The sequence below is a fragment of the Athalia rosae genome, chromosome 3 (genome assembly GCF_917208135.1).
Source record: "Athalia rosae chromosome 3, iyAthRosa1.1, whole genome shotgun sequence".
In the NCBI taxonomy this organism is placed as follows: domain Eukaryota; kingdom Metazoa; phylum Arthropoda; class Insecta; order Hymenoptera; family Athaliidae; genus Athalia; species Athalia rosae.
In genome coordinates, this window is record NC_064028.1 from 23,207,463 (window position 1) to 23,223,480 (window position 16,018).

At 42.8% G+C, this 16,018-nt stretch overlaps 1 protein-coding gene across 11 annotated transcripts in view; it reads right to left on the minus strand.

Annotated features, from left to right (window-relative positions):
- Positions 1-16,018, minus strand: part of LOC105686800 (zwei Ig domain protein zig-8-like) — a 208,303-nt gene that overhangs the window by 24,401 nt on the left and 167,884 nt on the right. The window contains exons 1-2 of one of the 11 annotated variants that reach the window (XM_048653206.1): positions 7,694-8,238; positions 7,009-7,338 (exon numbers count right to left, since the gene is read on the minus strand). The exons of 8 other annotated variants lie outside the window; for them this stretch is intronic. In XM_048653206.1, the coding sequence (XP_048509163.1) occupies positions 7,009-7,138 (130 nt within the window). In that variant the 5' untranslated portion in view covers positions 7,139-7,338; positions 7,694-8,238. Of the gene's footprint in view, positions 1-7,008; positions 8,239-16,018 lie in introns of those variants that run through there. 2 more of the 11 variants (XM_048653205.1, XM_048653207.1) reach the window with 2 other exon arrangements.

Here is a 16,018-nt window from a genome sequence, read left to right on the forward strand (position 1 = left end):
TCGGTCAGTACACGGATTAGTACGGCGTTAGACCATCTCTTATGTAGAAGGTCTGGTGTTTCGCTGGGTAAGCTTTATCAATGTCGACACCTAGCTACCTGTGATCTATAGTTGTGATAAGACACAATTGATGTCACCAATTGACATCCTCGTAATCAGGGAGAGATAATATTTTCGATAGATTATCCGAAGCTGCTGTACAGTCGACGTCAGTTTCGATTCAACCATAGAGCGAATAGCTAATTGAATCCTAATTAAATGCAAATATTTGAAGGAAAGCTCCGGAACTTTTGGCAATTTAAAGGCAGTCGATTGTGACGTCACAGTCGACACACTTTTTCCCTCCATTGTGCTTTGTTTTGGACGAAATCCAAACACGTCGATTTCAAGTCGGTTGATCCGAATTCAAACATGCTCCTTGCCTTATCACCGGCATGTAGAAAACGGGTGGTTTTCAATACCCGAGGAACGAGCCAACGCCCCGGTACCGGCAAGCAAGAACCGCATCGGTCTTTCCTCTCGCAGGGCGATAGCGAACAACGCGAGCTTTCTCTCCACACTTCTCACTTCTCACGTTTCTCTTCTCCCTTTTCTTTGTCTGTTTTTCTTTTTTCCATTTTCAGCGTTTTATTTTTTCTCGTTTCTTTATTTCTCATCCCACGGCGCTCCGGTTTTCGATTTATTTTTCACCTCGCTTCGGGCGAACGTGAGAACTCGACAACCCCACTGAATTTCTTGCGTGTCCTCCGATCCTCGCAGCCGAACGTTTATTTGGAGAAATCGTATTTTGATGAAATTAGCACTCGAGTGGTTCATGTCCATTATATTGGTTTCGCTATTCCGGCCCAAGCCACTCCTGAGGCACGAAGGCACGAACTTATTACAAGCAATTTTTCTCAATTTTCTATTTTCTCCACAGATTTCATTCGATTACAAAGTTTTTAAATTATTTTCAGACAAGATCTGACGCCCCCGAGTATTTCGATGGTATAACGGGGAAACAAAGTCCCTGCAAAAATTGCTCTTTCGCCGTATCCGCTGAATAATGTACCGTAAAATATATCGTAGAGAGCACAGAGGATATCTTCCACCGCGGATACGTCGAGTGTATCGACTGAAAATATCTAACGCTCAAGTTTGTTATCCACATCAGATTTCAGAGCGGGCAGAGTTACGTTATGTTTCTCTTTATGTGCTATTTACTGTAAGAATTTAATCACGAAACTGCAGGGGCGAGGTTTTCAGCCATCAAAAGCACTTGTATTTTATTAGTACATCAAATAGTCATCAAATGTCGGATATTTTATCGTCCGGAACATCTACCGTCCATCCGGAGGCACTACGTGACTCCTGCGCGCCCCGAGTTCCCTAGGAAATCATGTCGGTGGTGCAAGAATATTGAAAAAATATATACATTTCGTTTTTCCTTGCGATCCTGCGTCGAATCGTCGCGAGTATAACTCGGCGTTAATAGGTGTACACACGTGCGACAAAGCTAAGTATTTCTCACGACACGGAGAATCTCCTTAATTGTTAGCAACGCAGTTGTACGTACCACCTCGCGTTCTTCTCGAGACGAGACAGACGTGACGACGACGACTCTCAGTGACTCCGGCATTCAAGTTTCGATTCATTCTGAATTCGAGTCTGAGACTATAATAGCAATGGCAGTTACGTACGTACGTCTACACCTCTTGCTACTCGGCGCTTTTAACGAGAAAGGTAAACGAGACAACAAAGCTTGTTTGGTTCACTTCTCCGACTCTGTCCTACCACTTCTCTGTGAACAACCACCACTGATATCAAGAGACATGTATGACCCTCCTAAACAATTGAGAATTGTAGCACGATGATGTCGATAAAAAATTTAGATGAGATACGATAATTATCAAATAGAATCGCAATTAAAATTTAAGACAAATAATGCTACGGGGCAAAAAAGCTAAAGCTTTGTTTTTTACGTGGGGAAATATTTTCAGTTGGCTTTACTCTGTTTGTGTGCAAATAAAGTTCGCGAAGCTGGAAAATGATATAGTACAGTAAGAGGGAAATAAAGCTTCGTGAACAAATTTTGTTTTTTATTTCGCAGTTTTTTTTTTTTTTTCACGTTTCAAGAAACTACGAAATTGATTCAATGGAAAAATAACGAAACCAACTCATCCAAACAGCTGCGAACATATAACTTTGCGGAGTCATCGAAATGCGGTGAAAAATACAATATTATATTCCGCAAAACAAACGTTAAAGTTTGATAAATTTCTTCATCCGGTGCGGTTCGCTTTTCTCTTTTTTTTTTCTTTTAATTTCATGTTCTCCGTTTTCTTCGCTAAAAAATATATCCTCCATTTTCCTCGTTCTTTCTTTTATCTTTCGGGCGGCTCAAAGTTATTCTCTACTTTCTTTTATGCTAGACAAACGATACAATCAAGCTCGTAAACTTTCAAGCCTGCACGATCACCGAATGTAGAGAGAGAGATACCGTGAATTTTTCAGTCCAGCCTTCGCAGGACTCGTAATAAAAACCCGAGAAAAAGTGAAAAATAAAAACTTAAACCGTTGATTTATTATAATTATTATTTTTTTTTTTTGTCATCCTTCCTTTTCGTCCCTCCGCTATCACCACTTCCTTCGGCGTCCCTCATTTGTCATCGAACAGGGTGCTGTTCCGCGATCAGACCGCGCGTTCCAAGCTTAAACCGGCTTATCCTGTTATAAATTTCGGATTTGCTATACGACTCGTTTCGTATAAATATATATATATATATATACATATTTTTCACAACGAAAAACGCGACCTCTTCCATCGAGGTATGATTTACAAAGAGCGTAAATTTTGCTTTGATAAATTCTGACGTTTGGGGTGGGTTTTGCAGGGCAACAATATTGCCTTCGTGATTCATCGACCAGGTGCCGCCAACCGGAATATGGTTGAATTATCCGACATCATTTCACCCCGCGCAAATGTATCGCGGAGAGAGTAACGAAAAAACAAGAATTTTCTATAATACTTTGCGCGACCTCACCATTTTCACTACTTACGAGATTTATCTATTCTCAGGACATACCGCGCGCGCGCTCTACGGCTGTATCGCTCTGCAGCATACCGATATCTTCATTTGCACCACCGCGTAGTATAACCCACACTTATTACCGTTGGGTAGAGCTGCTGCGATCGTAAACTAAAGACGACCGCAACGTGTCAGCCGTGTTATATACAGCTACGTTAATAAAAGTTCTTTCTCCGTTTTTGGTTTTTTCCCTCTGTTATTTTCCATCATTTCCGATGTTCATTTTGACGCCGCGTACAGCTCGGAAAACTGTTAGCGACTCGATAAATTTTTTGAAAATATTTTTCAACGGTCGACGAAAATCGTTCGCGAATTTCTAGAAGCACCTTCATTCACATCGTGTATTTAGACTCCATGAATTTCATCCTTTTTTTTTCGTCGTTTTCGCATATTTGGCGGAGTTGGTATTTCACAAAACGTGAATAGGAAAGACACGTGGCATCGTTAGCTGCGGTACCCGACCATCGGTTTCACGTCCCGCGCTTTTTATGTACAAATCTTCAACTTTTATTTTGTTTATTTAACTTCCTTATTTACTTATTTTTGAAAAATTTATTTCTCTACTTCTCCGCCGTAACTACCACCCGACGACGTTATATATCCGAGAAATAATGATGATACGTGGTTTCAAGTGTCACCGGCGAGGAATTCAGGGTGCATAACGACCCCGGGAGAGAGACGTCGGAGTTTCTTACGCAACTGTATGTATGTATATGTACAATGTGACGCCGTACGTACAGATTTCGTTTCAACGTAACCACCAAGTTGAAAAACTTTTTTACATCGGTATATGCAAACCCGTACATAGCAATGAATGAATCGGATTTTTGAGGATGGTATACATCCTCCATAGAAAGTTCCGAATACACCCACATAATGGAGCACCACGAATTTCTGTAATTATTGTCGCAAGAAAAGATCCAGAGGACACGTCGGGATAACTGCCAAAACTTGACCTGTTATTCGTTTCTCTAGCAAATTGTGCCCAAATTGGACTTGTCCGTCACATACACGTGGAACTTATAATACAATATAATATGAGCTCGCAAAGTTCTACGTTTCATTTCAATGCGAATAATGGCATGAATGTCGCATTATCGTCAGAAAGTTTTGACATCATAGCGGCTCAAATAATCGCGTTCAATTGTATTCCGTGTAATTATATATATATGTACCCTTAGTACAACTCGCGACTCTGTTTGCCCAAAGTCTGCGAAGTTATTCGTTCTCTTTTTCTTGTGAAAAATCATGCAACAAGAGGTAGTCAAGGATTCAAATTTTCACAGACATAATATAAGAGTACGCGAAGGGAATGAATATTCGAGCAAACAACGCACCGATCGTTGACAGTTATTTAACTGCGGCTTTTCGGGATGCGTGATGAAATTTTCGCCGGTTGAACGTGAAAAAAGAATTGTTGGTGAAAAAAAAAACATGCGACTTGGAAACAGCGTCTGAATTATTTGTGTTGTTTTACTGCGACCTGAAGATTGCTTCCGGGAACCATTTGGACTCCCCAACCTCTTCTTCTACATAATATCTACATTTATAAAAACATTTTGAGCTTTTGCGCACGGGGGGGTGGAGTCGAGTTGAGCTTTCTTTCTCTTTTTTTGATATTGTATTTTTTACGTTTGGTTGTTTCGTTTTTTTTGTTTTTTTTTTCTTTCGGTACCGTATCGCTATATTTTCAGGCGATGTAAATATACTTATAGGTAGATTAATGTATTCGGAACAGCCCCTCGCGAAGCGTAATCATAATCGTGAATAATGTTGAAAATAACGCAGATGCTCGTGCGAAGGATATGTGTAGTATATACGAGGATATCAGGGAAATGTGCGTACACCCGTTCCGAAGAAGAGCAAATGAAAATAAAGAAGAATTATAATAATTGAAATAACGAGGGTAACAAGGTTGAAAAAAATCGCGCACGAATTCCCTCGGATTCCCGGATTAACGAATCGAAATCTACGAGTAATCCATCAATCCGATTCGTCGTCGTCTGTTTTTTCCTATCGGGAAACGAGCTCGATAATGCACGAAACTTTTTGAGAAAATCGATAGCGAAAGCTTCGAGTACGATTCTAACTGCGAATGAAAACTGATGATTAACAGTGACGAATCACTTTTCCCTATGCACCGGTGCAAAACCTGCATAGGTACGTACGTAGGTAGGAAGAACTTTTCCATTATACCCTCCGCTTTCTACCTCCCCCTGTATTTCCGTGGCCGCGATTCTATTGTGAGACAAATAAGAATATACAGTCACGTGCATACCGACCGAAAACTACACTACGATTCCAAAGCCGCCTCTTACGTAATACTTCAGACGGGTCGTCGAATCGGCACGAAGTTCGCAAAAATACATTACTCGTCGAGTTTCGATGAACGCATATATACGAAAACCAACCCCTATAAACTTATCGTCTACGCGCGGAATTCGTATGATTCAACCCACATTCGTCGACTTGACCTACGTTAATAATTACGGTTACCTTCACCCGGAGTTCGATCGGCTTCTTTCATCTTCCCCGGGGTGTAAAATTTCCGGCAGTGTAATATTAAGCGGCGCTCTTACGTAAGAAATAAATAAGCGCCGCTTCCGATTAGCCTTATACTTATTCTCCCGAGTTTGTCGGGATATAATTTTTTTAACCGCAAGGTTTTAGCATAATCCGGTCTTTGGCAGCCGGAAATAAGGGCCGGAAAGAAAAACAGCTTGGAATGGTCGTTGAAAATTTCAGTTGAAATGCGTACCTCACCTCAGAACGCGAGAAATAAAGACGAGGAGGCGAAGAAGAGGAAGACAATAAATGAATAGGGAAAAAGTACCTTCAATGTTCGCGATACAAACCATACGACGGACGTGCCGTGGGTAGATTTTAGTAACAATGTTCAAGGGTCCCGTCTCTCATTAGCATGCGAAGTGTATTCATAACATCTGTAGTATTAACTTCTCTCCGGAGTGTTGGGGGCGGGTAGGGGGAGGGGGGTCGCGGTAAAGACCAACACAAAACAGCAGGGTCCAAAGTGTTGGAGATCTTTGCAACGTTGAATTACACGTCCGTACGTATATACCTATATATACACACCAACGTTCCGTTTAACCGGTACGAAGTTACCTGGGCCAGAAGGGACGAACGATCAACAATAATAATTATTACATTCTCGATAGCCTTTATCGCCGGGTTTTCGTCTGTAAATTGGACGGCTCAACGTGACGATGTTCAAATTATTTACAATTATAGCGAGAGTCACCGTAGTCACTTGACTCCGAGGTGCGGGGTGGGGAGGGGGGCGTGCCTGTAGTACGTTCAAGATAAAGTAGTAAAGAAATTTCAGAGATCGTTGTTTTCCCTTGGCGAGAAAACCCTCCGCCACCTATTTCCGTTGCTTTTCGAGGTACGTGTACGGTATAAGCCTTGTTTAAGCAGCAGCCCCGCAACGAGGAGCCGCTGAGTGCTGATTCTTTTTTTTTTTTTCTCCTCCTCTTCTTTTCTTTCACGGGTTTTTTTTTCTACCTCTTCTCTCGTCTTTTTAACATCGCCTTTCATGCTAATTTTTAAACTACCCTGCGCGAACAGGGAACAGTGTGAAAATGAGATTAAACGTGGGGAAATTTATGCGAAACGCTCCCTTTGACGTTCGAATGAAATAGACTGGCATTATCAACCGGTAAGCTGCATCTCCGGCGTGGCAACGTGCTTTGAAAAACGTCACGATAGAAGTACGTGCATGTGGTACGTATCGTACGACACCGTGCGCATTCAGATACCACGAATTCATTAACTCTTCTCTTCAACGTCACGTGAAACTCGCGAATTTTTATTCCTCTCTCCAAACGATAATTACGAAATGGATTGAAAAGGAAGAATTTTTTGTCAAGAAAGTTTGCACGAAGTTCATCCTTCGGTTACCGATCGTTGTCGGATTACTCACCACAGAGGAGAACGAAGAACATTAGAATCGAAGACATCTTGAACCGCTGCGCTCCGAGGGTGAGACATTGATGGTGAGGTTGGACGTACAGTGATTTTCCGAAATTCGTACAACGTTCGCAACACTTCATATTCACTTTACTCGTAAAAAAAAATTCGAAAGATTTCTCCGCTCGCTTCTTCAGCTCCGGTAGGAGGTAACGACGTAGTTGTACTCAGGTGAGTTGATTACCATTGATTTTTATTTCTGTCCACATGTTTTCCGATTTGATTGAATTCAAACGGTCCCTTCCTAATTTCCCCTAACCCACGTCCGTACAGTCCGTTTCAGCTGTAACGATAGAGACGAAGGTAAAGCTGCGGCAGAAGGGAGGAAATAAAAGAAGAAAAAGTATTGAGAAAAAAAACGAAAACCTTTTCCCTTAGAAAAGTTTACACAAAACGTTTATATATATAATACATGCACGGGCGAACGGACGCAAAAAACCACCCCGCCCGAAGTTAATCTTTCCACTTTATTTATTTTTGTTCGGCTACTTTTTTTCAACCCCTATCCCCTTTTTTACATGCTCGATAATAATTTTGGAGAAAAAAAATTCTATTAGTTTTATTCGGACTCAAGACACGTGCACCGTTAACGATTCGTCATTCGAACGTTGTTTGTCGTTAATTATCGTACACATCACCTGTGGCATGTTAAATCAACAATCATGAAACATGAATTGTGAAAATCGTCATTCCTGTGCAATTAACTTTGCTTATTAGGATCACGAGTTATCTAGCACAGAACGGATCACACGCGACGATATTTTCAGAGCACCATAGTCACACGTATAGCACAGTCGGTTCGATTCTGGCTGTGTTAACATTAATTAGCGGGATTATTGTGTCTGGTAATCAACGAAGTTGTTAGTACGAACGGTTCCCAGCTACGAACCACCTGACGTAAATATCAGGGGTGACATTCGTTCGAAAACGAATCATGTGGATCGCAAGTTTCTCGCCCGATGACATTCACGTGAACTCCGTTCGCAGCACGATCACTAATATCAATAATCACTGTAACTCGTCCAGTTCTGCGGACCTTCTTCGATTAAATTTCAACGACGTCTGAAATGTCGATTTACATTGCCCGTAATCACGCGCGAGTTATCATCGTCGAGAAGATGAGCCTTGTACGGAGCACGCGATCAGCCAGTTGTTCTCGTGGCGAGAACCTCGATCGGACTGCGCCAGCGCTCGGTGAAATTTCCACCCCCGGAGAGCGCCGACTACTGCACCCTTGTAACGGCAGTAGCGCCGATCTCGGAAACCGGGATTTCGCCTCGATCTAAACCACCCAAGGGAATCGGGTCGGTACCATTCCGGGTTAGACTCCATCAATTCAACTACTGCCGCCTGTCTACCTAACGCTATGTACGCCGAAATGCACTAATTGGATTTTAAATATTCTCTAAGCACCGCGCGGATCGCTCGAATTTTAACGAAACTACGAGTATAGGTAGGTAGAGGTACACCTATGTACGGGGCCACGCTACGAGGAATTTGAGGAAATTAGTTCAATGGGATTTCGTTCGCTCCGATCGATTCCAGATCCCAGTTTTGCTACGCTTCCGCTGACCCCCTGACCTTCGGGTAGCCCATTACGGGTGTGGATTTTCCTGTGTTCTCTTCGGAGCGAAATGTAACGCGAACGAGTGAAATTGACATCGATTATAGAATTTGCTATGTTTACTTCTTTCGATGGACCAGTTTATTTACTCGCTTCACGCTTTTGCGACGTGTGAGAAGAGAACCTTTGATACGTTTACCGAACACCGAGATCCGAGGTGATTACTTTTCTGTTGCACGTATTCGTCCTAATCAAGTCGAATAAAAATATTCCGGAAGTTGATAGAATGGTACGCAAATGTGGCCAAAGTGGTGGTGGAAAAACCATTCCCCGCGTACCCGACGAAAAGCACTTGTGCACATGACCGTAACTCCGGATTGATTTTGTGCTTTCGATAGAATTCACATTCCGCAGATGTAGAATTTAGAAATTTCCGCGGTGCATTTCTGTACCTAAAAACGACACGAGAGTGTTTGGCGCTCTCCTTCCGACCGGAAGGTTCGCGTGGTTCGAAAAAATGAGATTTCCATGTATCGATTTTTATTCCCGCTTGTTTAGACACTTGAACACTCGCTAGGGGAACAGAGAATCACGGGTAGTAACTCAACGGGTGGATACCTCCGGACGTGCGATATTCATATCGGCGTACAGTTCGATACGTGTACATTGCAGGCAGACACACGCATGCAAACAGGTAAGTATGCATGCACGTATACATATTTATGTACACACACGGCACCGGGGAACGGGATGGTGCATATGTGCACATAGTTCAAAGGTCAATTGACAATTTGTACATTGCCCTATTAACCGAATGAGTACAGTCAGCGACAAGATTATTCCAGAATTCAATCTTTCCCACGAATAATAATTTTTCTTTTCGATTAATTCCAACGGGTCACGCCCTTTGAAAAAGTTTTACTATCGTTCTACCGAAAACAGTGATTGTCAAGGGCGACGAATTTCGATGATACTTGAGTAGGTGTAACACTTGATGAAGTGTTTTATTTTACTCACAATCTTACTGCAATTAGACCTCGTTGTATTTTTGACTTTTGAATATTCATTGATGTCCCCGAGAGTCAACGAGAGGGGTGTAATTACAGTACTCGACGAGAGAAGAGTACCTTATTTCGGAGCAGGTATTGTTGCCTTTGAGGAACACGAAGCTCTCCGAATTTTTCTACCCTTCAACAACGAATAGCCGGATCTCTTTCGGAAATTTCCTCAATTTACACTGCCAAACAGATGGCAAACGGTACGCAACGATAACGGAATCGTGCGGGTGACGTGAAATGGCGGGGTCAACGATGACGTCATTTAACAAACCCCCGCAAACTCGTTACTCGTCAGTGTTTGACGTTCGCGGTTCAAGTAAGTGAACGAGTCCGCGTGATTTGAAGATAATAGGGAAAATCGAGAGGCAAAAATTTCGCCAAAGTCACCCGTTTGGCGTGTTGTAAAAATATTGTCCGCCGTGACGTACGTGATTCGGAACATGTTTTATTTCAGAACACTCGCGAACTCCGCTACACACGGACTCTGGTTATTCGAGGGATGTCGCGTTCGACGGCCACTGATCGCAAATTCTATTAATAGATAACCGGGGGTTGGTTATTGTTATCGGTACTTGAGAACGTGTAGGTGGAACGCCTGCATTCTCCCATAGTATCCGACAAAGATTTTACATTTTTTTTCATTGTGAAATCGCGAATGAAAAACTTCTCCAAAGGGAGGAGGACATCGGGCTCCTTTCTTCTAATATTCGGCGAAACCAAAGCCATGTCGCAATGGAGGGTGATATCTTGATGGTTTTCCGATGTTTTTAAGTTAACGTAAAACGAAATAATCACAATAATAATAATAATCATGCACATTCTCAAGTTACGTACACCCTGCCCGCAATTGTGTGTATGTATCACGTACGTGACTAACCTATGCGCGGCGTAAAACTCTCATGCGAAGTGAATGCAATTAATCCAGAATTCACCGGCGCGTACCCACCGCATGCAACAGTGTTTAACTCCGGTAACGTAACTCTTGAATTAAGTGTGCTGTAGAGTTTCTCCCGGGAATGAGGGTATAGCAATGGGGGTTCAACGCTATGAGCAAACTCTTGAGAAGCAAGGTGACTGCACACTAATTAGACTCAAACCATAGAAAATTCCGCGACTACCCCCAGACGATTCCATCCCTACAAAGCACGTTCGTTACAATTTTTTTGAACTTGGGAACACGTGAATTTTTGCAGATGCATATTTCTGCTAATTCGTCGTCAGAGGTTTAATGAAGGAACAATTCACCACCTGACCAGTTATAGTTGCGATTCGATCATTTACCCCGCCAAGTCAAGGGGAATTGGATTTTATTCGTTCGAATCTGGCTTGGAACATACACACTAGGTGGGCGATGATTCGAAAATATTATAGCTCGGTATTTCCGTTAGGTTTGAAAATATCACGCCCCGGAGACCAAGTATGTCTTATCCCCAGTGACTGGATAGAATGTGCAAAGTTCTCACAGGATTGCTCGGACAAATCCGCAACTCCATTCCGACGAGAAAACCTTTCGTTGAAGCCATCGCAGCGCGACAGACTCAAGAGATGTACGAGAATGGAAGTGACACCCTGTACTCGTGGAGGTGTACGAACGTGCGCGTGGATTATACCGGTGCGAACATATCCGTACAAAAGAAACAAGGTACTCTCACCGCGACGCTGAACTGAGGTGATGGTTTTTAACGAGATCGTTTCCCCGCCACGCCTTTATATCTATCAAGTTCCTGAGTGAAATTTCACGACTCCGCCAAAGATGCGTGATCAAGACCGATCCCGGTATTCCTGAAGGGCAACGAAACATCTGACTCCACAGTATCGGATCATCCGGGCATAAAAAAATCACGAAGAGGACGAAATAAATCTCGAGCGATTCAACGATTCAAGTCCCATCAGGCACCTGTTACCCCGTTCGAACGATCGCGATTCGCAAAAGATCATAAAACACGATTCGATTCCGTTCCCGAGGTTTGAACAGGAAAAAAGTGTCAACGTCAAGTTTTACTCAGCCGTTTGTCAGCTGGGGGGCGATACACAAATATCGGAAAGTACGACGGGTGAAGCGGTTCCGACGAAATGCAAGCTGACGTCCCCCATGGTAATGAATCTTGAGGCACCGCGAGAGGTATTCGTAAATCACTACCAATCTTTGCGAAACCTGTGGGATGTGGGATCTCCGAAGAGACGCTCGTCCCACTGGTAAAGGGAGAATCTGCCGCGATACTCAACGTTCGTGCAACAACACGTTTCTCCGACTTCTGTCCGAAGTCCGATCGATACCGTGACATTTTTTTTTTGAACGAATTCATTTGAACTCTGAGTATCAGGTCCACCTGCCGAATCCATCTTTTTTGTTATTCGTTGGTTCATTTTACTTGAACTCTATGAAATAAAATATAGGGCTATTGGTTCCGGAAACTATGAAAATTGATGCTGCAGGGATCTCGTCCTCTGACCTGCTCGATAACGGAATACCGATTATAATCCACTTCCAGAGTCTTCCAGAGGTTCCTGCGAGGCTTTGGATAAAGGACGATTGAGAAAACGAGGCGATGTTGTACGACGGTCAAACAGGCCTGTATAAGATGGATGTATGCCGCTGAGAAACATGTCTAACGGAGCCGAGTTGACGGGCAGAAAATTAGCCCCGCACAAAACAGACCACGAAATCACCCGATCAAATAACCTGACCCTCCTCGGATTTGACCGACTACTTAGGATGGATTACCGTAATATTCATCTCCAATCATCCGATTCCCTTCAACCCTTTCGCTGTGTTCGGTGTCTTGATTCCAAGATCCGAATCAACTTGGATATCCAGAGCGAAATGAGATCTGTCACCGATCGGACGCTCGCTACCGACAATCTTTGGTAGCGGCCGGATCTTCGTCACTATTTGTACTTCAGGTACACATCGTGTGATCCAGAAATTCTCCAGTAACTCAACAGATCCAAGCCGCGGTTCAAAAAGTTTCACATGTCGTTCTTATTTGATCCGCGCAGCGAGTTCTGTGCGTATCGTACACGGAATACTGGGAAGTTGATACAAAGGATTCGAGCCGGCCCTTGGTTTCCCTTTCATCGAATATTTATCAACGTAAAAAATAACTCGCAGTGCGGATCACTTTACATACAGTGCGTTTTTCCCACAGTAGAACTCGAGGATTAGAAGGTAATGTGTTTTTTTTCCCGGTAAAATCTAATATATTAACGATATCTGTAACATTAGGACAACAAAAGATCAGAGGGTAGAGTTTACCTGGGAAGCCGGTAGTCCGAAGTCTTTTGAACCTTTGAACCTTAAACGGTGAAACTGACTGAACGTTTGAACCTTTGTAAACAGAACCATCATCCCCCGTGAACAGTTGCCGCTGTCGTTCGTAGCCATTTCATGATGAAAAAAAAATAAAAGCGACAAGTTTATCTTTGAAGATAACCCGCGGGCTTGACCGTGTATCAGTTTCGATGAATTTGGAAGTCTTCCGAAAATAGCGAGCACCCGACGACTCTTTAAGCAAACTCCTTTTATCCCCGTTTGGCGGTCTTCCAGGGACTGCCGCGACCAGGTTGAGCGAAATAAACATGTACGAATACAAGGACAAGGACGACACGCAGATTCGGAACGTCGATTTTATCCTCAATGTAATTCGAAGAGCAACCGCCAACGGGACTACCCCGACCGAACGGGGAGTCGCACCCCATGACGGGTCTCAGGGTCGCATTAGGAGGGAGAACTTTTACCTGGGGACCTGTTTTTCCAAGTGTCCCGGGTTGCCCATTTTTATCACAAGCATTACCCGCCATTGTCACAGGATTTTGGTTCGCAAAGTACGGGAATATAATTCTGGTTAAGGTTCCTAACGAACCAATTTTTTCACCCAAGTCTGAAGACGAGCGACGCGAGTTGGGAGAAAAAAGTAGGTACGGGACATTCGAGTTTTTCGAACGTAATTTTTCCCATTTTTGACGTTCCAATTCTCTTCTCATGCCGATAACCCGTAGGCTATCGACTTTTCCTTGGACGTTGAACCGCCTTAAACTCGTATGCGATAAACTAATAACCCTCCGTCTCCTGATAGGGACGTTTGCGTAGAATTCCTTATTGGAAATTTTTTCCAACTCAAAGAATCGAGTAATGGAATCAATGGCCGATAATTTCCATCTGAAATACACGTCTCTAATCGAGTTGGCACAAATAAATCGAACGACGATCGGTAACTCGTCATCTAATCAACTTTCACAATCGACAATTCCTAATGTTTCATTAGCTAGAGACGTTTGAATTAATCAGTCGGTGGATTTGGATGATCAGAAGTTAGTTTCGTCGGTCAATTATTTATCAAAGGATTTCGTCCGGCAGCGTCCACTCGCACCGAGATAACAAGATGAAAACTAGATGCATTATAATTAAATTTACCCCGCATAGCGTGCATTTGCTGTACAGTTCCACTTCGTTGTTGATTAGATAATCCGATGATAAAATTAATTTGAGATACGGATGCCCTTGCGGACTCTCGTACCAAAGGGTTATTCTACGCATATACTGTCTGCACATATTTGCATGATAAAGTCCGGTGAGCTTGCAGCACTTTTTGGTTTTGCGCCGAAACCTCCTACGGTAAAAAAGACGAAAAGGAGACTGAAAAATTTGTAAAGAAATTTGACTCTTTTTCATGACGTTGAGAACGAAGGAAGGTGGGGGTGAGAAAAGAAAGGAAGCGGATCAGATCACGGAGAAGAAGATCGAAGCTCGGTCATTAGTGCGAGACTCATAATAATCGTTGAATTTCTCGCGTTATTCAGAAAAGTCTCTCCGTTCGCCGGGGAAATGAAAAATTAGAGGTTTTTCTTTTTCAGGCATTTATCAAGCCGCCCCGTTGAAACCGCGGAGCGAGCGGGGTATTCTACAGGGAAAAATGCAAGGGTTGCAAAACGTAATCTTGAGCATTTCAAAGGATCCTCGGACGACGTTACCCATCCTTCCCCCCCCCCCCCCCCCCGTTCCACCGTCGCTACCGTATAACCATTATCTATTTAACTGCAGCACACTTGGACTAATTTCTAACGATATTTTTCATACCCCTCCAGTAATAGTGCGATGCCTTTCCATTTCCTCCTGCACCTTTCGTTTATCTCTCGCGGTAGGTGGCGGTGGGTCGAATATGTACAACTTTTTCACTCACTCGGCCGCCTTCGCTCGTCGGTCGTACATGTACGTAGTGCGTGCGTTGATAACAATAGCCTCGCCGCTCCGTTGGCCCGTATAAGAAAAATTATTCAGCCCGGTAATACGCGGCAATTAAATAAAACGTGATAAAAAGTTTTTTCGTTTTACTTTTCTTTCGCCCGCGGGAAGTTTACGCCACCTATTTCTTGCGTGTCCGCCGCGCTCTGGTTTTTTTTTTTTTATTTTCACGTACACAGTTTTACGCGCGTACAAGTATCACCGAAGGTGGTTAAAAATAATAACGATTTGTCCGAAAAGCTTAGCGTCGCTATAAGTACTTAAAGTTGGATTTTTTCGGTGGCGCTTATCAAGCGTTTGCTGGAACAATTCGGGGTAATTTTATTCACGTTTTATGTGACAGACGTACGCATATATTTCAATGATTATTGCGATGTAACGCGCGGCGTAAGTTTTTATCAAAGTGTCATGAACGTTGGGATTAAAGGATTTTCCTGAAAAACGACGAAAGTTTCGGAGCGAAGAGCGCATGTACATACGCAACGTCTCATTGCTTCGTTGAGTTTAATGTGTATATTGTAATCCGCATGCGAGCCACGTATTGCCGAAGAAAAATTATCATTCCCCGCCTCGACCATGCTGCTTTAACTGATAATTTTTTCAAAGTAATTGCATCAACCCACGGTGGCTCATGCGCAGCCGGCTGTACGACGCTTATTTCAACGTTCGGTTTAATTACAAGCAACTCCATTAAAAATATTAAACGAAAGATGCATAACAAGGATGTATGGGTGCACGTATTATACACTATGTATATATATGTAGATGCATATTTCCTTGCATCAAGAAATTATTTTTCTTATTTTAATTTAATCAGTAGAAATATGCCAGAAAACCTTTATAGGATACCCGAGATGGTTACTGATGTATCAACCAGCCAAGAATTACAATTTCAAAGTGAATCTAACCCGGTTAGCGTGCATCTTTGAAATAAATTTCTTTCTCTTTGTGAGTAATTCCTTGCTTAGAATCAATTAACTCTATCACACGATCAAAGTCAGTCGGTAAAATGAGGTACGCAGCGTGGCATTTTTTCTACATATTTTCAAAAGTTGGAATGTTCTAACGTGAAATACGGTGTATTCCGATAATGAGGAAC